General features: G+C 34.8%; 1 protein-coding gene across 1 annotated transcript in view; it reads right to left on the reverse strand.

Moving 5' to 3' along the window:
* Nucleotides 1-25,832, reverse strand: part of ADGRV1 (adhesion G protein-coupled receptor V1) — a 270,716-nt gene that overhangs the window by 217,130 nt on the left and 27,754 nt on the right. Inside the window, exons 15-32 of the mRNA XM_062018552.1 lie at nucleotides 25,559-25,722; nucleotides 24,821-24,944; nucleotides 23,254-23,520; nucleotides 20,814-20,940; nucleotides 18,201-18,418; nucleotides 16,326-17,069; nucleotides 13,890-14,263; nucleotides 11,981-12,157; nucleotides 10,138-10,318; nucleotides 9,349-9,551; nucleotides 8,565-8,694; nucleotides 6,825-6,905; nucleotides 5,359-5,498; nucleotides 4,342-4,951; nucleotides 3,859-4,074; nucleotides 2,228-2,443; nucleotides 810-1,054; nucleotides 432-613 (exon numbers count right to left, since the gene is read on the reverse strand). Coding sequence (XP_061874536.1) covers nucleotides 432-613; nucleotides 810-1,054; nucleotides 2,228-2,443; nucleotides 3,859-4,074; nucleotides 4,342-4,951; nucleotides 5,359-5,498; nucleotides 6,825-6,905; nucleotides 8,565-8,694; nucleotides 9,349-9,551; nucleotides 10,138-10,318; nucleotides 11,981-12,157; nucleotides 13,890-14,263; nucleotides 16,326-17,069; nucleotides 18,201-18,418; nucleotides 20,814-20,940; nucleotides 23,254-23,520; nucleotides 24,821-24,944; nucleotides 25,559-25,722 — 4,399 coding nt within the window. The remainder of the gene's footprint in view (nucleotides 1-431; nucleotides 614-809; nucleotides 1,055-2,227; nucleotides 2,444-3,858; nucleotides 4,075-4,341; nucleotides 4,952-5,358; nucleotides 5,499-6,824; nucleotides 6,906-8,564; nucleotides 8,695-9,348; nucleotides 9,552-10,137; nucleotides 10,319-11,980; nucleotides 12,158-13,889; nucleotides 14,264-16,325; nucleotides 17,070-18,200; nucleotides 18,419-20,813; nucleotides 20,941-23,253; nucleotides 23,521-24,820; nucleotides 24,945-25,558; nucleotides 25,723-25,832) is intronic.

Below are 25,832 nucleotides of genomic sequence, written 5' to 3' on the forward strand. Positions count from 1 at the left end.
CCTTGTAGTTTTTCCTCCTAGGTGTCCTGAGGATATCACATCACAGACACAAAATCTGTTTCCCTTTTCTTATTTCTTTCGATCCCACAAAGGCTGGCTTATTTTGTCCTGCAGTTCAAAGCACAGGAGCAGGCTGTTGTGCAGCTTTAAATGATTTGATGATTAAATAGGTAAAATGAAACTTCAAGTACACTATGTACATCAGGTGTATGTTGTACATTACAATGTCTGTTACATTTAAGTAGTTTAGGCACATTTCTAATAAGCAGACACACAGTTCAAAAGCAATGTATATGAAATAAAAATCCATTGATTGCACATCAAGAAATTGGGACAAATACTTATAAAAAGGACCCTGATATTTGAAATTACAGACAAAACTGGAAAAAAAAAAACCATTACAGATAAAATAAAGCAAACATTATACAAACCTTCGCCTGACTGTTATATTTGCAAGCAAATTTCTTTCTAGCGGCTCCTGAATTCGATATAAGGGTTGATGAAAGAAAACTGTGCCATAAGGATTATCATTGGCAGGTATTATAACATTTGCCACGCCATCTAACCCAATAGCACCACCATTGGACGCCTGAGTTAATTCTACACGGACAATCTCAAAAAGGAAAAAAAAAGAAAAAGAAATAATGCAGCCAAACAGTTTTTGATATTTCTAACAACAATCACAAGCAAAGTAAAATCTGAACTTCTTGCACCTTCCTGCCAGATTGTCCTTTTCTTTCTTTGCACACATTTCTGTAACAAATTAAAACTCTGACTCTGTTCAATAAAGATGTAAGTGCTTTACTTACTTCTTCTATTTCTGGAACATCATCAGCCAGAATTTCCAACAGCAACATCTGAATGGCTTCCCCAGGGGCAAAAGTAATATTACCCGAGGAGACCTGCAAGTCCGCATCAGCAGGATGCCCATTAATGGCAGCAACCCACTGAACAGTAACATTACCAAGTGTCCCAGCATTGCGGATTATTGGCAGATTTATGATTACAGATCCAAATTCAGGTTCCTCCACAGTGAATTCGGTAATCTGAAAAACTGAAGTACAGCACAAAAAAATGGATTCAGTAACAATGAAATAGCAAGTATCAGCTCCTGAAGTACATAGTTTTATTTTGCTTTACTTCATTTACTTGCACAAGTAAATCACTTTTCATCAGATTTTAACTTAAAAGCAAACTTTCGGTAATAATACTTTCATCTGCAAAGGAAATTAATATGAAAATTAAGCCCTCGTGGAAAAATTTATTCCAGTGTACTCACTGTTCAAGGCTAACCATGAGCTGTTTCTAAGCTCTTAGAAGACATTCATAATTATTTATTCCCAGCAAAGAAACTTTAGCAGCTTTCATCTCACTTACTGAAAAAATAAGTCAACATATTCCATCTAAAATTGTTTCAATTAAAACTCTTCATTGTATTAAACTTCCAATTTTTAAGAATTAAGTCAATTAATTACCCATCCAGAATTATTTATTTTTGACATTTTTTCTCTCTTTAGCACATTTTGCTGACAAAATGGAACAACAGGAATTAAGTAGGGTATTGAAGGGAGAAAAGATGAGTCAAAGTAAAAGGCAGAAGAAAAAAACCAAAAACCAAACACAAACAAAAAAAAGACAGATCACTAAAATACCATCATGTTTTTGAAATGTCCAAAACTCTTTTCAAAATGCGTGTAATAAAATAAATTTTGGAAAGTATACACAATTTGTTTTATTGATAATGACAGGCAGAAGAAAAATTAAAGTACTTGATAGAAAATAAGATATGGTAACTTAATATCTCTTCGTGTTTTTCTATTTCCAGTGATTTTTAAATCTTCTTTGTCTAATTATCTAGTAAAACAAAGATATCAAAATGTTTAAGCAACAAATACTGGAATGCAGATTTAGGCTCAAACCTGGTAAAAACATAGCACTTGAAACAGATATAATGTTTACATTAAATTAAAATCCATCTATCTCTATTGGGAGATTCCAAAATCTTCCTACATCAACAGACTAAATCATACTTTTTCATAACAGTAAAGCAGTATTACTCCTTAATTATACGTTTTAATTTTGTTTATCTTTTCTTTTTATGTATACATCTAGGCTTTCTCTTTGTTTTCTGAAAGCTTTTATTCAGCTGCCCAGTAACAGCTCACCCACAAATCTGCAGTAAAAATATTAATAGAAGAGAGAAAATATGCAAATAAGAGTCCTTTACCAAAGGATCCAAATGGGTCATCAGAAGCCTCAATAATTATGACAGCCCTAGTTAAAGATCCAAGCAACGCTCCTCCTGTTGTTTGATTCAGCAGCTGAACATAAAATGACTCTTCAACTTCTGGATTTATATCATTAATTATATAAATTGGCACAGCTTTACTTGTTTCCCCTTCTAGTAAGACGACATCTGATGAGGCTACACTGTAGTCCTCACCTAGATTTGTAGATTAAAAAGACAAAATAAGAAACACAGAACATGAAAGCATTATGGTGCAATGTATTGAACAACGTGAAAAATACTTGTCGTTTCTTTTTCTTACACACACATTTATCCATGTTTTTCTGGGTTTTTTTCTTTATCTTCAGACACAGAAAATACAGTCTTTTTTATTTCCCATTGCCTTTTAGTTATCTCAATGGATTAAAATAAAACTTGACTTAGCCAAAACCTTTTGACTGTTAGACCAAGGGGTAGTTACAAAAGGTCTAATATTGTCTTTCATTGACAAAATCATACTACCAAGATTTTTCTGTCTTTGATTTCTATTTGCTCTTTGGCTTCCTAGAGAGGAAAGTAAACAGAAACACCTTTGTCAAAGTAGATCTTAATAAAGGGCACATTTTGTGTGTGGACCTCACTTCAGGCAAACCTGCATCTAAGAATGTCTAGATGAACAACTGTAATATGCTAGAAAATGGCTTTGCTTTAGAAACTAACTCAGAGCACACTCTGACACCAATCTAGCTACACACATATTTAGAAAAGTCTGTTACATAAAAAGAAAACTAAAATACCAGCTGCACCTAAATACCCCTCTGAGAAGTTTAGAAAACAAGGAGGTCATTTCTGAACCTCATGACTCAATGGTAGGGTCTCTTGCTCTATTCAATACATATCAAGTGAACCTTGCCGTCAAATCTTGTTAAACCACTGTCATATTTCTCAGCAAACTTTGTTAAATTGCTGTTTTAAGCACTAAACATTTTAGTAGCTCTCTCTTGTGAGTGACATGTGTCACTCCATCTGCAACGCTCACCTATTCAACTTTGGACATAACTGAAATACAGTTGGTTTCATTTAAACTAAGTGGTTTTGACCTTGCACACTTGGTAATTTTTCTCCTTTCTTTATGTACCTTCTCTTTTGCAAGAAAGTTCAAATCTTGGGTTTGTACTGTTTTTTTGCCTGTTTGTTTTGCAGCTGAGGCCCCAACTTTCACTTCCTCTCCAATAAGCTCACCTAAACAATGAATGGTTGGTTTAAAATGGTTGGTTTAATGGTTGGTTTACTGTTACATGGAACAGTATTGTAAATAGTAGCTACAGATACTACTTTAGTATTTTTTATGGGGTTTTGTGGGTTTTTTTTGGAGAGGTGGTGGACTACTAGGCAAACAAATACTCCTTCACTCATTTATTTTGCTGGATTGTTCAGTGATAGCGTCTCAGAACTTTCTAAAAGCTGATGCATGACGTCTCCCGGAGGACTTGGATTCCTATTTGCTAAGTGGAGTCAGCAAAGGTCTCACTACTTTTTTAGGGACTTGTTATACAGTAGTGCATTCAATCTACGGCATGCTCTTTCCACTTTAACATAGACTACATACTTCTGCTCTTCTAATTTCTTACCAGCTGTTGCAGTTATTGGCATAGCTTTAAATTTCACAGAAACATCTGCAAATATTCCCCCAGTCCTCGTCACATTAATGATTGGTCCAACATAATTTTCAGCAACTCGCACAGTTGAAGCTGAAAGCTGAAGTGTTCCAAAAGCATCATCATTGGCATTGATAATTACATGGGCTATTGTCTCACTCACTAGTCCGAGTCGAGGAGAATTTTCAACTGAAAAGTAAAGAAAACTTAGTGAGCGGGTGCTGAGATGCTTGTTAACTGTAGCGGTACAGTTCATAGACATGCATGTGAGTTTAGTAGTTACTCAATACTAGATTTCAATAATTTCTTTTTTTTTTAATTGGACATAGTATAATTACAAAATGTCCCAATATGCTTTTGGTGTTTTAATTATATTATGGCAGATTTTATCCTATTAAATACAAATTCTAGCCTTCATATTTACATAGTAGGTTTTACATACATTAAGACACTTACTTGGCCGATCCTGTGCTTTCTCGATCAAAACAATACTGCTTAGCTCCACAAAAACAGATTCTGACCTCTCAGGATCATCATCATCCAAAATAGGCAGATATATTGTGGCCTCACTTTCATTGGCTGTGAAGATCATGTAACCTGTAATGGGTATATAATCTTTTCCCTCTGCTGCTCTAATGACATCAGGCGGAAGAAAGACTGACTCTTCATCATCACCAAGAGTTCTATATGTCACCATTACGGAACCAAGGAGACCACCACCCCTTACTATTGTCAGGGAGATATTTTTGGTTTCTTCTTCAACTTTTATTGGTCTGTTTTGCTCAGAAAAGATGAAGACTCCATATGGATCATCATTAGCTAAAACAGTTAATGTTGCATTAGTATGGTTTCCAAGACGACCACTGGAGATATTGACAATCAAAACTGAAAACACCTTATCCAATTCAGGAACTTCATCAGGAGAAACCTGTACTGTAATGTTTGCTTTCACTTGGCCAACATTAAATGTTACATTCCCATCTGTAGACATCAGATCTTTGGTAAGATCACAGACTATGATCCAGTGCAGTGTCACCTCAGACAAAGTCCCATGCGTTCTCACAACCTAAAAGAACAATATAAAGATCTGTATATTTTTGTTCTAACGGTATGCGATGGAGTTAAGCAAAGATATTGACGTGATGGGTTTCAAACAAAATCATGTCTTAAAAAAACAACGTAATCTTTACTACTTCAGATTCACTTTATTTATTGTATCAACATTGCTATTTTAAGATAGTAGCACCCCAAGTGTAAATAAGTAGAAGCAATTTTGAAACTGTGGATATTATTACATCATTTTAGCTTCCAGATGAACGATACACACTACAAAAGTTAGTATGAAATGGCAAAACAGATGTGCATAATAAAGTTGCTATAAACCCTACAGATGTGGCAAAATCATCACAGAATGCCCACTGAAAACAGAGACTGATGAAGACTGCACAGCAATGCGACTCAGAGCTTTCTGACCTGCAGCACAATATTGCTATCTCCATCTTCAGGCTCGGTTCCATTTACAGAGAGTGACTCAGTACTGAACTCAAACACACCATGAGCATCATCAGAAGCCTCAATAGTCACAAGGATGTGGGATGCGATTCCCAAGCTAGCTGTTAAGTGCAAGTTCCAAAAATAGTTATTTTTTTTCTAGTTATTTTTTCTGGCATCTTGTCTTACATGAAGAAAACAGCTAAACATATACATTACAAAAAATACATAGGAGAGCATGACTGTTTTATCTTTGGGTTTGTGTTTTTAAATGCATGACAACTACCCACATGGATAAAGAACTGACTTTCAGTAATGCAGTCCTGGCAGCTCTTCTACAGAACAATGTAACAAAAATAAATATTAATATTTTAGAGAAAGAACAGAAAGGAAATTACAGGTTTAACAAATGAAACTGGAGCAAAATTTAAGATGGTGCGGAGTTATATGATAAACCACAGTGTAAACTGATAGTCCAGATTAATGAAAGTCTCATTGTAACAGAAATTGGAATGAAAAAAAAGAAAAAGAAAAAAAAAAAAGACAATTCCAGTAAATCTTACTACTAAAAAGATTATCTTGTGTATGATAACTTGATGCTCAGACAGAAAAAGAGCTTGGAGCTTAATTTCCATTTCTGAAAATGAGAAAAAGGGAAGCACCACTTAAAAAAAATAACATCAAAAAGTGTCTAAACCACAGACTTAGATTTAAACTGAAACCCTTTGTGTTTTCAAATAAAGTTTAAAATCAGGCTGTCACAGGGGAATGAATTACTCAATTGGAATAATGGATGCTCATATAACATTTCCCGGTGTGTAGGGTTTAATTTGAAGTCCTGTATGACTAAGGGTTTCCCTAAGATATTATGCTATTTACGCACCTAGTGTTTTTTAAAATTTTCTCAGTATTAAACCATTTTTGTTTTCTGTATGTCATGACATAAACACAAACTTACAGAAATGAAAGACAATCAAAACATTCCTTTAAAAAAATCCCTTAAAAAACTTACCTGAAGAGTACTTTTGACATGCAGGGAATCAAAGTAACATAGAGTATTTATCAAAGAATAAAATCAGGTAATTTTTCAAATTACCTTTAATTTTTAAAGTGTCTGCTTTTTGGTCTCCAGAAATTTGACACTTTCCAAACAAAATGAATTTTGCAAACTGTAGTTCTGGAACTATACTATCATGTTTTACAACAATATCATTTTGATATTTTGGAATAAAAGCTGTTGTTTCCTGTGTTACACTATATATTGACTGGTATTGAGATAATGCCTAAACTAAAAAGGAAAAGAATGTTTTGACAGAATGTTATGATAAAGCTAAAATAATCACCTGTAACTGCAAGTAAAGTAATACTAGGACAAGTTGTGTTAGTATAGTACTTTATGAGGATCTTAAAATTAGCAACATAAAACAGGATTAATTGAAAATGCTTACCATGTTGATGGACAGTTGGAAAGAAGAATTCCATGTTCCCATCACCACTACCACTGTCATCATTTCTAAAGAGCTCAGCAACTTTAAGATGACAGACATACAGATATATACAGATATATACATTTATAAATAAAGAGAAAGCAGAAAGTAATTTAAACACTTTTGGACAACACAAAAAGAGAGAAAAGTATTCTAGGAAGGCATCAATTTTGGATGTTAAAGTTTACAAGATTTCTGATAAAAGTCAGAAAAAGTATTCTATATGGCATGTCTTATTTCATTTATCACATTGCAAATAACAATGGAAGGTCGGAAGGAAAGAAAACACAGACACTTCTGTTTTCTTCTCTCTTTCTCTCTTTCCTTGCTTCCTTGCTTCCTTCCTTCCTTCCTTCCTTCCTTCCTTCCTTCCTTTCCTTCCTTCCTTCCTTCCTTCCTTCCTCTTTCTTTCTCTTTCTTTCTTTTTTCTTTCTTTCTTTTTCCCTCTTTCCCACTTTCATTTCCTCTTTGTGTTCCTTCTTTGTATTTCCCCTTTTTCTCTCCTAAATGAGATTTTAGGAGACCTGGAAGTGGGAATTAAAAAAAAAAAAAAAACCTCAGAGACTAGGATCCCCAAAACCATTTTATTCTAATATTTTCTCACAAAGCAAACACTTGACAGAAGCTGGAAAAAAAATATACAGAAAGATAACTAATGAAGACTTTACCTTAAGCTTTGTTTGCAATGGTATTGCAAAGGACAAAAAGAAGGTTTGGGTGAAAAGGGTAACTGTTAAGTTAAGTACTAAATTTATGCCTAAATTTCCTGACCAAAAAAAAAACCCCAAAAATAAACGAACAAACAAACAAAAAACCTTTTTCAATCAAAAAAATTACAGGCATGAAGTCTTTATCAAAAGAATCACTATGTTCCACCATAGTGCCAAGCTGCACAATAGACATTCAGGGTAGTATGATATAACTTCCCAAAAGGCATCACACTTGTGTATCTGAATAGCTTAAAAAAATAATATCAGTTAAAAGGTCACTTTATGTCTGTCAACTTTTCTCACTACTTTCTTTTCTCCAACCAGGTTTACAATGGCCCTTAAAAAATTTCTCAAATAGAAACAAATTCTGTGAGAACTGAGGCATTTATGTGGCTGGACCACTAAGGTTTGTCATCTCTTGTGAGACTAACATCACACACCATGATTTCTATTGAGTGTCCTTCTTGTTCTTCCACAAAACTAACAGCTACCTCTACAGTTTAGCTAAACTCCTTAGGCCTCTCAACACCCACTGTCTCCTAATGCTATAATCCCATTGACTGAATTATGAGCCAGCATATTGCAATTCCTCTCATTTCACTGAGGTGGCAGAAAAAAAAAAAAAAGTTCAACTTTGTCTGTTTAGCCTTAAATATTTTATAAATACTGACTGAAAAGAAAAAGACAAAAAATTTACAATTCTCATTACCCACCATGAAATTATGTAATTTACAGAGCAGCAACTGCCTTTAAATGAACTAATGCATGGTAATAATATACTTTGGGGAGGATTTGGTGGTTTCCAGCAATGATTAACAAAGTATTTGAAGAACCTGTCTTTCCTAAGAAAAATTATAGCTATCCTGGGGGTGTGAGCATCTTGTTTATCTTTAGAAATAACGAGGAAGTAGTACACGTAAGAAAAGTAAAATTTTAAGGGGTGAGCAGAGATTATAAAAATACAACCAATGGATTTATATATATGCCTTACCTCCGCCCTCTGGGTTCAACAGCTCCACCTTAAAAGTTTTTTCTAATTCAGGAACAGAATTATCAGTGATGTTTACAGTTATGTACTTGTATCTTTCTCTCGGCTGAAACTCCAACGTGCCCACAACAGCCTGCAATATGAAATCTCTTCACATTTCTTTGTTCAATTCTAATGTTTTCATCCATATGCAAAAAGAGAGAGCCTGGATTTTGTTTTCATTGGCAAACCATCTATTTTTCTTCACTTAAGCTTTTAAAAAGTTACTGAAACTTTGTTATGAGAAAAAGGCATCTGAATTTACAGAATTATGAGCATCTGCAGACATCTATATTATTCTGCACAAATGTGCAGCTAGACAGGAAATACAGGCACATATAGGCTCCTTTGTTGAACATGCATAAATCTAAGTATGTACAAACTTAATCTTAACCTCAACATGCACCTGCATACTCATATAAACTCTGATATACCCATCAACAATACTGAATACTCCTCGCTGCCTTGGCAATTCTCTTAAGAAAAATAAAACCAAATCCAGAGGTTTTTGCCTAGGAAATACAACATGCTGCACATAAAGGAGGTAGAGGCCAGGTAACTATATTTATTTTTTAAGTATTACATATTATCATAGAATCATAGAATGGTAGGGGTTGGAAGGGACTTTTAGAGATATTCATTTATTACATCACCACATAAAACAAAATACTCAAACTAAAGGTTCTCTCCAGGACAAATAGCTCTATTTAAGTTCTAAAATAATTACACACGTTGTCAGTGGTCATACCTGATAATCTTTAGGACTGAAAGCTGTAAGTGGTACTGTTCTGTATTCCACCATAACTGTTCCAAGAAGGCCTTGTGCACGAACTACCAGTAATCTGACGTGTCCATCTTCTTCTTTAACAGTAACATGGGGCACAGCAGAAGCTGGCAGAATCATTTCATCATCTGGCTGAGGAGGTGGCCCCATCGAGAACTGTAGTAGACCTGGCAGAAATTAAGTACAATTTACATGGCTTCTCACATCAAATTTAAAATAAGACAATAAATAGAAACAAAATTATTTATAATGTTTATATTTAATATTACTGTATGTAAAAAACCAATTCTTTATATGCCTTTAGGACTCATGTTGTTTCCAGGGATGTGCTGTGTGTCTCCCTCACTGAAATCCACACCAGTCTTGATTAAGCCACAGCACAGAAATTAACACGTCACTTTTAAAAGAGCCTCAAGATGTCACTGTATTGGCTACTTATTGGTACAATAAGCATGTAGAATTTTCTCTCTGAAAAAAAAATGTACAGGATCAACTATATGACGCTTTTATTTGCTCTCCAAAAGGAACCACCATCTGTTTGGTTAGAGCAACTCTGATGCCTTTTTGCAGTACTCTCAAGAATACATAACTCAGCTTTCTGTTGCATAAAAATTATTAATCATTCTCAAGTTAGATAAAGTGGAATACTTGTCATTGTTTTCTCAGTTTTCAAGGCTAAACAAGATTTTTATCTATTGAGCTAGAGCTATACAATTATCTATAATAAGACTGCATCATCTCCATCATTGTTACCATATGGATGGTCACTGGCTTTAATGCTGATATCAGTAGTTTCCTTTTCTGGATCTATACTTGCTCCACTGGTAGGAGTTGAACCTAGTTTTCCGTCTCCAGACACTGCAGAGACTAACGTCACACGGAAATATTCATTTAGCTCCGGAATATCATCATCAATAACATGCAAATTTAAGACCTAAAGAAGGATCAAATTATGGAGAAATCAACCTGTGCAACAAACATCACTTATAAGTTTAGCCACCCTGTTTAATTCATCAAATTCTTTGATTAGTCAGTCAGCTATATCTTCTGTGTAGTTCTGAAAGTAATGCAGACAATATTTTTGCTTTCCACATAATTTAATCTAACTTCTAGAATAATATTTTGAGTTTAGGATATACATTCAAAAACAACTTTACTGAGCTGCCATAGACAGAAGACATATTTTCTTAAGTGTTGGAAATTACCTAAACACATAACCAAGCAAGCAATTATTGCCTGCCTTAACATAAGCAGTTTAAATTGTATATATTGAAAATAAAACATTTGATAGATTTCAAAATCTTGAAGAAATTATGTTTCTGGAGAGGTATAACAGGGATTCATCCAATTTAAAGTCCAAGTAAAGTGAGCTTTTTATGTCACCTGACACGTAAGACTGTAGTTTATATTGCTAATTAACATATCCTATTCTGCACAGGCTAACATATTCACCTCAGACAATGCCATCTTTCTGTACATTGTGATAGGATTTGACAAGCATGCAGAAGAAGGGGTTTAAGTAGCTGATCATATTTAGAATCATGGAAATGACTAGCTCAGAAACATCATCGGAAAGTCTTTTAGGATATCTCATCCAATGGGTAACTAGTCACAATCTATTTCTTCTCCACATGTACATAACAAATTAGGCCACACAGCAATGGAGCAAGAGGCTACCCTAGACCTTTTCTGAATAAGGCAGACCTCATCCACGCTGCCAGACTAGAGAAGCTTTGGGCATTTTTGCTTTATATAACTATACGCAATGCATAAATACAAATGAATAGAGAATTAAAGCTGAATGAGTAGCGACATGACAAATTATTTTCAGACACCACAAGCTTTTGCCAAACTCTAATCACTTATATTGTTCAAGTGTGACCATATTCACAGTTCTACTGAATCCACTGGAATCTCTTCAAATGGGGTCAGTGGGTTTAAGTCAGTCCACACTGACTTAAAAGTCAGTGATAAAAGTGAAACTAAGGACATCATTTTCTACTAATAATTCACCTTTTCTGTTCTATCACATTAACTTTCTACAGTATTGTCATCCTATACATCTTCTCCAAATAAATGTGAAATTCCTGTGCCATGGGTCAGGATTGAATTCATAGAAATACATTATGCAAAAGGTACAGAATATGGCCAACAGCAGCTGCAAAACACTAGATTACAGCAGTGAACTTTACTGCAATTTAATTGGTGTGGAGATAAATCTGAATTCCAAAACTCATATTACAACCTAACCACTTTCACATTTCAAAAGTAACTGGATCCATTATTTTAGCCCAAGACTATCTACACTTCAAGTACACCTACAGATGCACATAAATCTAATACATTAATATATGTAAATATACCTCACATATTATATTCAAATACACATGCACACATGGTGACCCCTGCACCAAGACACACAAAGATCTATAAGCAATTATCACTTGTTAGTTGGCAAAAAACCCTGCAAGATATAACAAAAGCCAGGTGAGGGAAACACTCTCAAGTAAGAAAATTAGTCAACCATCCTGAGAAGGTGTTTTCCAGCAGGTTTGCGAAGGACAAGATGAATAGTTAACAGGAAGGTAGGATTTACCTCTGATCTCTGCCAAGGAAGGAATGTGATAGTGCCGCTGCTGTTAGAAAAATCGGTAACTGAGTAATTAATGCCAGTGGAATCAACCTGTGAGATAATGTAACTTATATACACATAGTCTAGGGCTCCCCTTGTACGCTCCACGACACAGGATATAGTGGAACCCTCATCGGCACTCTGGAAGAAAGCAAGAAATTTAAATGTTTGCTACTGTCCAACTAAACTGAGGCAATGGAAAACATGCTACTCAAATGTTCAGTTAGAAAATGGCTGTCATGTTACTTTCAGCACTTTTGGAGTGGTAGAATTCTGAAACAGAACATGAGTGTGGCCAGAACAATCTTAGTGGAATTTACATGAGCTCCTAGTTCTCCCTGAGGGCTACAAAGGTAAACCAATACTGTAGCCTGCTGTTTATTTTGGACACAATCTACTCACACAAACTACATGTCAAAGACAGTTTTATATGTTTTATATTAATGCCAATTACTTCAATTTTCATTAACAGTAATTTAAAGACAGATCTGGGTTCCCTCTTCCACCAACTTGAAACACTGTAGGAATAAACATAAATTAAAAAATTAAACCATACCATTATAATTCAGGAAAACATTTGAAAACTCTTCTGTGCTACAGTCCCCTTTACAATTCTGTCTTCATCACAGAGATTAAGACTTCAGAATTTCATTTATTTTAAACAAAGTAGCTGTTAATACTGGCCATAAATTTTAGAAAATTACTATTCTAGAAATAAGATATTTAATTGCCAGAAAGGATAATGCTTTCTTCAGCAAAAGATAAATTTCAGAGCTATTGTGTAACACAACACAGATACTGCATGTGCCTACAGCTGCCTGTCAGACAGATATGTATATAAGGCAATTAAACTACCTGCATCATCACTGAGAGCTCTAATATTTCCCCTGTGAAATGGATGTAAGATAAGTGCAAAAAAATTAACATGCTATATAAATTTTTAATTCTCCTTCACGGTCGGCTGATGATCTGTGGCATCAAAGTATTATCAGTGGCATTTGAAACTGAAGGAATCTGTTATCATGGCATATGGTAGGCATACAGAAAGCAAACTGAAGCAAATTGAAAACCAGTATAACTGAAGCAGGATGGTTACTTTCAAACACATCATAAGCACTTCAGTTAGAAAGCTGAAGCTCATGAGAGATGTCAAATTGTAAAATATTATGAATTCTGTTTTCCAAAATAATTCATTACCAATAGAAATAGGTATCATGTCTTTCTCGCTCATAATTGGAGAAATAAAAATTAAATATGTTTCTTTCAATCCTCCCCCCAAAAATTATAAGTTTATATATTGCATATGTGGTGGCTACCAACAAAAAAAATTCTAATATTTTTTAAAAAAGCATCTCACAGGCAATTTCAACCAAATTCACACCAAACATATGCAATTTATAACTTGTGAGAGCAAATGATTGTGGAAAAATATATCATATTTTGCCACTGCACGCATGTCATAAAATTCTTCCAAACACAAGAGATAATACAGGAAAAAAAAATCTTTGTAACAATCTACTCTCAAAAAAATAAAATTAAATCCAGTCTCAGATGTCACAGAAGTAAATGGAAAAAGATGTCATAGAAAAATTTAAGCCTTAGCCTTCACTTTATATAATAAAATAATTTTTGTTAACAAAAATTTTTGTTAACAAAAGTTATTTTGAGTAGTTTTTAAAAATTATATTGCAAATGACAGTGAGACTGAAGTTGTATTAAAAGAACTTACACATTTCTGAATTCTAGAAAAACTTTGCTTAACTACAAAAATCCAATACTGTGACATCAAGGCCCTGTGCAGGTCAGCTGGTCTTGTTACTAGTTATTTTTATGTCCAAAATGTAATCTATATTTTTTCTTATTAACACCTTACCTCAGGAATACAAGCTCCAGTGAAGCCAAATAAACCATTAGCATTATCACTTTTCTGAATTCTTAACCTTGCTGTGGCATTTTCTTGTGAAATTCGAGCTCCACCACGCACAGAAATGAGCTTTAGGATAAATAACTCCTCTCCTTCTTCCACTTTGTCATCCTTTGCAGACACAATGAATGATTTATTAGTCTCTCCTTGCCGATACTCCAGATACCCAGACACAGGGTGAACATCGCTCTTCGCAGGAGTTGCATGGAGTTCATAGATCTCTGCTGGTGTCAATTTACGCTCATAAAGCCTTACGTCCTGCATTAGCCCTGTGTACCTACTGCTGCCATTGATTCCTGCTCCAATTCTCACTATTCCTGGACCTGAGAAGGAAATTATAATTTTCTTCATGTTATTGTATTTCTTCAAAGCAATAAATCTTCAGCTGAATAGCTGTAATTGTTAGAAATCAATGATAACTGTTTATTATCCCTGGATTAGGAATCATATTGATCTTGAAATGCAAAATCAGAAGGTTGCTTGAGCCTCATCTCATTGTTACAAGTAAATCATCAAAGACCAAACAATTCCACCCTCAACTGTTGACATTTTTCATCCTACTAATTCTACCAGTACATAGTCACCATCCTTTATTTTAATGAGGCTTGGAAACATCTCTTTTTCCATTGAAGATCTGCGGATCACAACTCTTTCAGTTTCTGTGAATCCATTCTGCTGATATTCATCATCATTGCATTAGCCTCTCTGGACATGCTTTTCTTTTCATGTATTGGGACTTCAGCAATGTACATCCAATTTCAAAAGCTTTTTACAATAACATTATCATTTCTCTGTCTGCAAACCGCTTTCCTACTCAGTAAATCACAAAAAATAGCTGCCTTTTTCACAAATATACTAAGCTGGTAGCTCATACTCATTCCTTTTGTGCTAAAACACATAGATATCTCTTCTTTCCATCGGTTTTCTGGTTTAGGAAGAAACGGTCTTTCTTCAATATGCCAGCATACATATGATACTATCAGTTGCAGAGACATGTAATCACTGCAACTGACAGTGGTCCCAAGGCACAAGGTGGAGGATGGTGAGAAACACTAGCTTCTCTACACGGCTGTGTAGCATCCAACATTAAATTGAGAGAGATTAAATCCTTACCTTACCTTGTACTTGTAGTGTTTCGAGACAGACTACCTCAACTAATATACAAAATTTACAACTCGGGCAAATCCTTCTATCAACAAAAGCATTATTGCATTTCACATATCTTTCTTTTAGAAACTGAAGTAAAAAAAAAAAAATCCTTTCTCAGCTACAGTACCTCATGTCTGATGGAAATTATTCATTGCAGAGGCACTACTTTGTTATGGAAATTAATTGCAGAGGTACTACTTTGTTATAAAGGGCAAAATAATTGCTCAGACTTCAACCACTGGAAACTTAGAGGCAGTAATAAAATACCACGCGATGCAATTAATGAAGTCTCCTCTCTCACTCTCCATTCTTATATATATATATATGTATGTAGATGTAAATGTATTTGACATCATTGTACATTTTTTCAATTCTCCTCTTTGATTACAGAAAAGGAGATCATATTTAAGAATTTTATAATCATTCACTGTCTAGTTCCACCAAAGAAAATATGTAGAACTGAAGGTGAGAAGAAGGAAGGAGAAAGGATGGAGATGATCTCCAAAAAAGAAAGAATGTGCAAGAATGGGAAAGTGCAAAAGAAAGAGTAAATACAAATGTATTCCAAAACATAATATCCAACTTTTTAAAGAAACTGTTCTGATACTTCTCTGGTCTCTGATTTGCTAGTTCAGAGTGAATGGTTATCTATGGATAAAATCACATCTGAGAGTTATCTAGTTAGATAAACTGAGTGCACATGCTAGTGTTCCTTGAAAGACTACTGAACTTATAGGCATCATTTTCAAATACCATGTAAATACATACTTACATAAATTGACACCCTGAAAAATTCTACTGTGTACAAGATATTGGCTTAGTTGTAATATAATACAGAAGCAGAAACAAAATCATTATCTCATTTTGTTTCAGAAACTGAAAAGAAAAACGTCATTTGAGTTATGGTGCTGTAAATTGTATGGAAATTATTAACTGCAAACATATGTAACTATAAATCTATATGAGAAACATATAGATTTTAAAAATTAGAAATTAATTTCTTTTCTAATTATTGCAATCTAAGCTCTGGTACTGTCATGAATTTTTATTACTTTTCCCAGCTCCAATTTCCACATATTTTTTTGAAAATTCTCAGAATAATCTATCCATTATTTTCCACTAAGTAATATGATATAATAATTTCAATATCTTGCATACACTTGTCAAGGACCTAGACTCTTTTACATATTGCAGAACTTTACATATGGAGAAAAATAATGCAGGCTACTGGCTCACCATCAGCAATTGCTTCTCCTTTAAGGCTCTTCATTCCTCCTGGAACTGGAACTCCATCCATATAAAATTCAATTATACTTTCATCCAGAGTAATCAGAAGGTGAAGCCAAGTATTTTCATCCAGATATTTCAGGACTGCAGCTTTAGCCACATATGTCATATTGGATCCTAATGCTGTATAGTGAAGCACTACACAAACGTGAGTATCGTTTGTTTGGATTTTCACACCGTAATATAAGGTCCCATTATCACCGTCCTTTTCAACTATATAACCATCAGTATTGACATTAGGAATTAACCATGCTGAAAATGTAAAATTGGTTATTGCACTATTTCCATTGTACAGGTATTCGGGACCAATAATCCCAAATGCATCCCCTTTTCCACTGAAATACAAGGCATCTGTTCCACTGTGATGGCGTCTCATGTGGGGCTGAGACTGAACGGAACTTGGAAACAATCCCAGCAACAAGAAGTCTACCATCGATGGTAGCCCAGCTTGGAATGTACTAGACAGTATTTCCCAACCTAAACGGACAACACCAAAGGTGCCTTGTTGTCTCCAGATGGTGAAGTCTGCAATACAGGAAAGATCGTCTTCAGAAAGAACATCTTCCGCTATCTCTTTGTCCTGGTTCTCTGGATCTATAACAAAGACTCCAAAAGGGTCGTCATTGAATGGGATCATCACGGTTACAGCGAGGTTTGTTTCAGACAACTGACCACCAGGACCAGGAGATCCACCTATATAATAAAAGTTAGAGCAAAAGTTAATAGTCAGTTTCAAACAAAACAGTCTAAAGAGGTCTCTAAGTACTTAAAATTGGTTTTTATCAAAAATATTTCTAAAAAGGCTTAAATCTTCTTGAAAGAGCACCTCAATTCTTAGAAAATAAAATTATTTAATAACATAATTTAACTATGGTGCTTTTAGAACACTATATTAAGAAATTTATATAAAACAAAGCACTATGTTATTTTTTAAGTGGAAAATGTGTTTATCTTTCAGGTAAAACAAGATTAACTCCAACTTTTCTGAATTAGTCAATGAGAAATATTACATTTGATTTATTTGACAAACATGGGGCCAAATCCAGTTCTCATATTAGTCCAAGATTTACATGAAAAGGAAATGGCAAAATTTGACCCATTGCTTCTGAAACAGGAGCAGAAACATCTTTCAAAATCAGTGACTAGTTGTCTTAAAACTGGAGCCAAGTCCTGCCATTAGCCATCTGCACAGTAAGAATTCATGAGACAAAGATCATGGTGTGAACGTAGACCCTTCATTTTCAGAGTATGCAATGCTTCACCCATTATAAGAAGGAAATCCTCTTGCATACACATATAGATTTCACTCACAGAAAAGGTCAACATGCATTTTCAGTGTTATCTGGGCACAGAAGACCATAAATACTAATGAGGTGGAATAAGTCCAGGGGCTTTGGAGCTCTGTTCATTAGCAGAGCTGTACCAGGTGCAATTTAAGACATATGAAGCAGTAACTATAAGTATTTTACTTTGTCTGGAAAAAAAAGCAAACAAAACAACCAAGCTCAATTATCATAGACATGCATAGCCTTTAATTGTTTTATTTTATCTGCTACTACACAAAGATCTAAAGCTCTGAAATCACCAAGTGGCATCCTTTTTAGAGTACCGAAATGTGTAACTAATTCAGGAAATGAAAAACTGCATTCACATACCTAAATTAAGATTAAATTAAAAATAAAACCTAAAACCTTACCAGAAAAGTACAGGATACCAAGACATGACTCAAGGCAAAGCTCTTTCCAGGGTGGGTTCCTTTTTGATTGATATAACATAATTCTTTTCTACCAGATATGAAGGGAACGGTGATATGGAAGACAATACCTGAAGCATTCACCAACTTCAAAATGTAAAATTCATTGAATTCAGGAATTCTATCCCAAATAGCACGGAGTGTTATTGGTTTGGATCCTTCACCATCCATGAAGAACACAGTCCCATAAGTTTCATAGAATTCTTCTCCTGGCCTCAGTGCAGAGTCATTATCAAACAGCTGCCAGGTCAGTGAGACATTGCCAAAGTGTCCTCTGTGCCTCAAAACCCTGTGCAGTGACAGAGAAAGAGTGAACATCCTACCACATATGCATCAGCACATGACTTCATTAATATTCCTGACTGTGAAATATAATATACAATATTCTAAATAGTCATGGATGATAAATACCACCAGGAACAATGACAAAATCCTCTTTGAAGGCCCACAATTTCACAGCATCATTCCACTCCTAGGTGCACCACAGGTACTGTAGGGAAAATGCAACCAATATAGGTTCATGCAAAGTAGTACTGCTAAGATAAATATTAGTTTGTATTATACTTTTATTATGAAAACAATAAATATGAATTGTATAATCATTCAGCAAGTTAACTTTGAAAGCTGATATATCTAGCCACCTCTACACAAGAAGGAAAATCGTCTACATCTCACCACAAGTATTTCACCCCTTAACCATCAAGTGTCCTTAAACTGTTTCTCATATTGGTATTGAGTTATATTCTATATATTTCAGAAATCTGTGGTTAGTCCAAATTATGAATGTAGTACATAAAACGAAGATTTTAATTTTCATACAGCTATCTGCTTTCATAACTTCATCGATTTCCAAAACACATTATAAATAAAAACTGAGGCATATAGAGTCTTTACTAGTGAAGTGTGCTTTAGATACAAAAAGTGTGCTTCTATTTGCATAGTGAAATAAAATACTGTGCAATGAGATTATATCAGGATGAAGAATTAGTTCAGCAAAACTAGTCTAGGTACAGCAACAGAATTATGTTGTTTCTGCTTCCAAAGGTTTTTCTTGTTTTTGCTGTCAGACAAGGTGCTCTACCCCAGCTTTGCTGCACTATTCCAATAATTCTATTTGCTACCTTCAAAGCTCAGTGCTGCCATAGTTTTCTTGGTGGCTAGCTAGACCCTTTTGATATGTACTACACAACAGGCAAAGCAGTGAAGGTATGAAAAAGACAGCTTCCAAGAAAATGTATTTCATTATGGAGGATTGAGTAAGGTCCTCAAATGTTGGTGATCATGATATCATGTTCTTCTTTAAACATTCTGTGTATAAACATTTTTAGTTCTCAACATCATCCTTCACACTATCAAATAATAAAAAACAAATCCTGCAAATAAGATTATAAAGGACCAAAAAACCCCAAAGAGACGGATAAAATACCCAAATACACAGTATATTTAACGTAGTTTTTTCTTAAGGATTTTTGTTCTTCAGATAAGTAAAACAAGCAGAAAGACTTAATTCTTTGTGAAGCATCTGATACAAGGCCTTGAAACAAACAAACAAAAAAAACACCCAAATGAAAATATATACATGACAATTAAACAACTGTGAAAAGAGTACATTCTCTAACTGTTTACAGTATCATATTTATTGTGACCTAAACTCTTTATATCCTCTCTAGAGGTTTCTTAATATAAAATCATTATTTATGCTAAATTATCATAGACTCATGGAATCAGTTTGGAAGGGCCATTAAAGACTATCTAGTCCAACTCCCCTGCCAGGGGCAGGGACACATTCCATCAGATTAGGTTGCTTTAAGCCCTATCCAATCTGGCTTTGAACATTCTGAGGGATGGTGCAGCCACAGTCTCTCTGGCCAATCTGTGCCATGACCTCCCTACCCTCACAGGGAAGAACATCTTCTTAATATCACATCTAAATCTCTCCTCTTTCAGTTTGAAGCCATTACCTCTTGTCCTATCACTATATGCCCTTGCAAAAAGTCCCTCTCTGTCTCTCATTGTAATCCCATCTTGACGCTACAGAACAAAACAAGGTAAGATGCCACACATATTCATTTCTTAAGCCCTCCCATTCTTGAGTATATCCCAGCAGCTGGAGGGAAAATACTTTCAGTGATTGTACTAGGGAAGAGTGTTTTTAGTCTAGGAGACAGTCACATGTGGACTTCAAGATGTGGAGTATAGCCTTCCATCTGTAATTAATAGATAGAAGAAAATCTAACAGAAATTATACAGTAACGTAGATTATTTGCAGGGGTACAAAAGAAATTAACACAGACATATTTAGCTGTATTTTGAAAAGATTTTTTTACTTCTCTATTAGTCCAAGTTATATTCTGGTCAGTCATCTATATTCTTCTCTATCTAAAATCTACTGAGAATACAATAAAACAACAATGCTATTGTCTTATTTATTTTAATTTTAACATTAATTTCAGTATTAACATGCACAGTCTACTTGAGAATGTAACAGCAGTTGTCTTCAATATATTTACAAATATTTTAATCCAAAATTTGATAAAGCTATTTTTCTTTGGTAAAGACACTTTAATATATATATAATATATATTATAGCAAACTTATGTGGGATTAGATCAAAGCGCTATCCATGAAGTACCACATACATCTGTTTAAAACAAGTTCAAAAGTAGTATTTAAAAGTTACTTACAAAAAAATGTTACTTTTGCCTTCTTCCACTGGCTTCTCTACAGGTTCCAAGGAGAAAATTCCATTAGGATCATCATTTGCTTCAATAATAACTGTAGCCACTCCATCCTTAAAGACAACAGTATCTCCTAAAAAGACAGTCATTAATTTTATCAGAACCGGAATCAGAAATGGTAGTAACTACAGCTCAAGGTGCTTTTTTCTTATAGTAATTGCTTTGATACAAAGAAATGAACAGTGATCAACCAGTGAAAACCAATGTTCAAGGTGTTCAATAACAGGAAAATCAGAGTAAAAATACTTAAGCATCACCTCATGGAGAGAACAAGATATGAGAGTTGCAGAAAATGACCAGAGAGAATGTGATTCTGAGAAGAAAGGGTTGTATGAGAGGTAGTATTTCATGTTTCATGAATTGGTCATCAAAAGAAAAAAAAATATATATATATATATACTCTCCTTTAGGCTTAGAATAGAAATATTGCACTAAAACTAAAGAACAATGTCTAAGAGTTTATTCATACTCATGTCACAGCCTACTTGGATGGAAAAAATATAAGATACCCATGGAGTAGAGTGGAAGCTAGTGTGACTTCTGTGCAGACATTCTAATATCCTTCTTATATTGACAGATGTATTTTTATGTTTATGCCCCTATCCCATTTTTTACTCTATTTAAGAGAGTTACACTACTTTTTGTTTCAAAGTAAATGCATTTGCTGCTTTAACTTTACACACTTTTGTATTTTCTCAGAGGTACAACAGTCCAAACTAATTTTCAAAACAGATGTAACAATCAGGGCAAATAAATGCAACAGCTCATAGAAAGAAAATAAATGTATTTGCTTCCAGGAATGTGTATAGAAATATTCTTTAGTGATTCTAGAGAGAGTGCACAATTATATGATTCTCTTTTTACAAAAAGGAAGAAAGAAGATCTTGTAGGATCAGTGTGACAGGAAGAAATTTAGGAGAGGAAAAGAATGGCTATGTCGAGTCATTTCCATAATGTCAATGTTTTGTAAGAGACCTAGTTAGAGGAGTGAATCCTAACTGACCTCAGGAGACACATACTCAAATGACTGTCAAACATTCCCCTATAAATCTCTGCCTACTTCTAATGTTGGAAGGCAGATGCAGTTGGAGATCAATGAAGCCTCGTGAGCAATTCACAGACCAGACACAGGGTGTCTGCTCTTGCATTACCCGAAGAACTTTTACCCTGCCTGACTGAAGAATAAATCATTATGGACTCTGTTAGTGCTGAGTTATCTAGTATGCATATATAACTGAAAAAATCTATTTCCACATTTTCTCATCTGGAATTGAATCCCTGGTAGGTATTTTACTCTGCAAACCCACCATACAATCTAACATAATTGTACTAAGGTAGAGTCTGATGGTTAATTCTGAGAGTTTTCCTCTGTTTTATTCAACTACAGCCTCTGAAAGTCTCAATCATTGTTTTTATGGCTTAGTCAGTTCAAATTTCATTTGCACTGCAAAGATATGTAGTGTATTCACAGCTTATTGTTATTACCTCCTAACTACAGAATAGTAACAATCAAAAGACAGTAAATCATCAAAATTTGCTAACACAATTGTAGCTCCCACTATTCTTAAGCTTGGCAGATCTAGGGGTGGGTTGGGTCTTTATTTATCAGGTAGAGCCCAGAAAAAAAAGATACCTATTTCTTACATCTTTTCTTATCAATATTATACAACAATGATGACTTATTCCAGAAGATGTCTGTTTCAAAAATAGGAATGTGCTGAATGATTATGCATTGTTTCCGGCTAAAATAATTTTTTAAAAAGCAAAACAAGCAAATCATATTATTTTATTATTTATTTACTGGTGGTACACTGGGTAATTTCAAACACATTTTTTTCTATAGATTAAGCCTTGTAATACTATAATGCCAGATATTATAGTCTGAGAAAAATGTTATGCATGTGTTGCACTACTGCAAAAATAAAAAGGACCGATTTACGTGGAAAGCCAATTTGGCTTTCCTCCAAAATAAGGAAGTTTTGTTTGTTTTTACAAAAATCAGGCAGCTGTGTAGTATACACTGTAGCATGACAAAACATCTAAAAGGCTTTCCCTAGGACTGTTGCAGAACTAACATTCTTTACCCCTGTGTTTCTGTAGTCCTGTCAAAATCTCATCTAATTTGAAGCATTTACATTTGAAAAGGGGCTTTCACTCTATTTGTTTTTGCAGGAAAGGTTTTAGTTGTATCATTTGATTTTGTTTCCAATTAAACAATTCAAGACAAAATTCCAAATATGTACTATAATAGTTTAAAAATGTTGAAGCAAATATTATTGATATAATACTTGGCAGTTATATATTGCTTTATGGTAAGATCAACCTGTAAAAAATTGCAGAATAAAAAAGAAGAATTACTAAACACACATCAAATCATTCCTTTTACCTGTGGAGTTGAAAAGAAAGATATAAAATGTTTCATCAGTCTCAGGGATATCATCATCATTAACATAAACAGATAAGTTTTGCTCTCTTTCTCCAACGTCAAACAAAATGACACTGCTCTTTCCACTGGGAATAAAGTCTCCCTCTTCAGCTGTTGCATCTCCATTAACAGTAACATATTGGACAGCAACAGCAACATCAGCAGATCCATTCCTTAGGACTGTAAAGCTTGCAACACTTCCTTCTTCAATTCTCACCATCAGAGGTTCTGAAAATAGAAAAGCAACAAACCTGCTGAGTTCAAGCCTGAGCTGCTTCCATATGGCCTCTTCCCTTAGTCCTCCCAAAGGGAATCCTTCTCCTCAGTGAAACAGAAAGCATATTCAGAAAAGGCATGGTTACCCTTGCAGGTTCAAGAGAATGTTGTACACACCAATCTAACCAATCATAGAATCATAGACTCATTTCAGCTGGAAGAGACCTTTAAAATCATTGAGTCAAACCTTTGTCCCAGTCCTGTCAACAAGACTGCTGTGAAGTTTTCGGCTCTTGGCCTAAAAAAACAGCTCGAAGCCTATAAAACCAGCTCGTAGCCTAAAAAAATAGCTCGAAGCCTAAAAAAAAAAAAAACAGCTCTAAGCCTACTTCATGCGGCTCTGCTCAGTGTGAGTGATAGCAGAAATCTTCTTTCCTTTATTGAAAGCAGGCTCTAACTTACATACACAGCAGCTTCAAAGGTAGTTCAGCAACAGCAGCTAATAGATTACATTTTCATTTTCATGTTCATCCTACTTGCGGTTCCTGCGATAAGCAAGCTCCCTCACATTTTCCCATCTTGTTTTTCCCCAAAGTTGTTTATCACTTTTAGCTGAAAACAATCCGACCTTGAGGGAATAGAAAGCAGCCTGCTGTCTACAGGCCACTTGTGACAGCAACTGCTTTAACCATGGCTCTGACTCTGGTCTTGATTGTGCATCAAATCCATATAACTAGAGCCCAGGCTGCCTTGCCCCAACGGGCCTAACATTATACCCTGGGATCCATGTCCATGCTTCCTCATTTTTTCTCCACACTAGACCATTTCCCGAAGTGCAACATCCAACCATCTCTTAAACACCTTCATGGATGGTGACTCCATCACCTCCCTGGACAGCCCGTTCCAATGCCTGACAACCCTTTCAGTAAAGAAATTACTCCTAATATCTGTCGAGTCTGAACCTCCCCTGGTGCAACTGGAAGCTATTTCCTCTTGTTCTATTGCTTATTACTAGGGAGAACAGACGAATCCCCACCTCGCTACAGCTTCCTTTCAGGTAGTTAGAGAGAGGGATAAGGTCTCCCCTGAGCCTTCTTTTCTTCAGGCTAAACATCCCAGCACCAACAAAGAGAATAATGAAATAAAACAAGGGAAGTCTCTAAAAGAAACAAATATAAATTCAACAAAACAAAAAGACTGACATTTTATACTATCTCCACTGGGGTTAGGATATGTCTAATGATCTGGTCTGTTAATAAAATCTGTTTAGGGTAATACAGGTATTTTACATTTTTAAACAGTAATATCTAACCTGCAAAATAAATGGGATCATCATTTCTTGTAATGTGCAAAAATGCACTGGTTGTATTGCCCAGCCTGGCTCCACCAGTAGCATTGAATAAGCTGATGATGAACACTTCCATCTCTTCAGGTACCTGAAAGGGTAAGTATTACAAAATTAATTTCTTACATACAAAAACATGAAGAAATTAAAATGAATGAGTGTTGTTCTTTATTGATTGATCCTTAAGTGTGTCAAGAGAGATGACAAATGACAGCTCACACAGTTACACAGAAATCAGTGTAAAATCCTTGTAAATAAATCCCCTCATCTTTACTGTCATAGAGATGGTCCAAAAGTTAACTTGCAGTTTCCTGTTTCTGATATATGCCATTCATTTTTAAAGCTTTATTTACTTACTATTATTCACGATTCTTATATTACTTCAAATATATCAGCATATAACAACAAAAAATAAGGATTCCTGCTATCAAAACAAATATTTTATTCAAATGAACTTTTCTATGATTTAGCCACACTCAGCTATGCTGAACTGCTAACTTTTTTTTTGTTTATAGGTATGCACAGCTTCTCAAATTCTTTTATGGTTTGTTGAAGCAATCTCAGTTTTACCCAAGTATTTTGCTTTTTTCTACAAATGCTTATCAGGCTCTTAAAAAACAGACTTTCTGCCTTTCTCCTTAAATGGTAATGCTTTAGCACTTACTTTTTGTCCCATATATTCAAACAAAAACACTGTATGTTTACCTCATCTGGCAATGAGTAAATGGTGATGTTTTTTGAAAACTCCAGATTATCAAAGAAAATAGTTCCTTGTTCTGGATAGACGTCATTGGTACATACTGGGTCAACAACCCAAGACACACTAACATTGCCATAGTTTCCTTGGCTTCTTACAATCCTGTAAATAGCTACAAAAATGCAAACATACAGTCAGTGTGCACCTTTAGAACAACAGAAATCAAAAACCATCAAAGACAAAACTTAGGAAAAGGAAAGCAAATAATCAGTAAATCCACTT

Source organism: Colius striatus, chromosome Z (genome assembly GCF_028858725.1).
Source record: "Colius striatus isolate bColStr4 chromosome Z, bColStr4.1.hap1, whole genome shotgun sequence".
NCBI classification, from domain to species: Eukaryota; Metazoa; Chordata; class Aves; order Coliiformes; family Coliidae; genus Colius; species Colius striatus.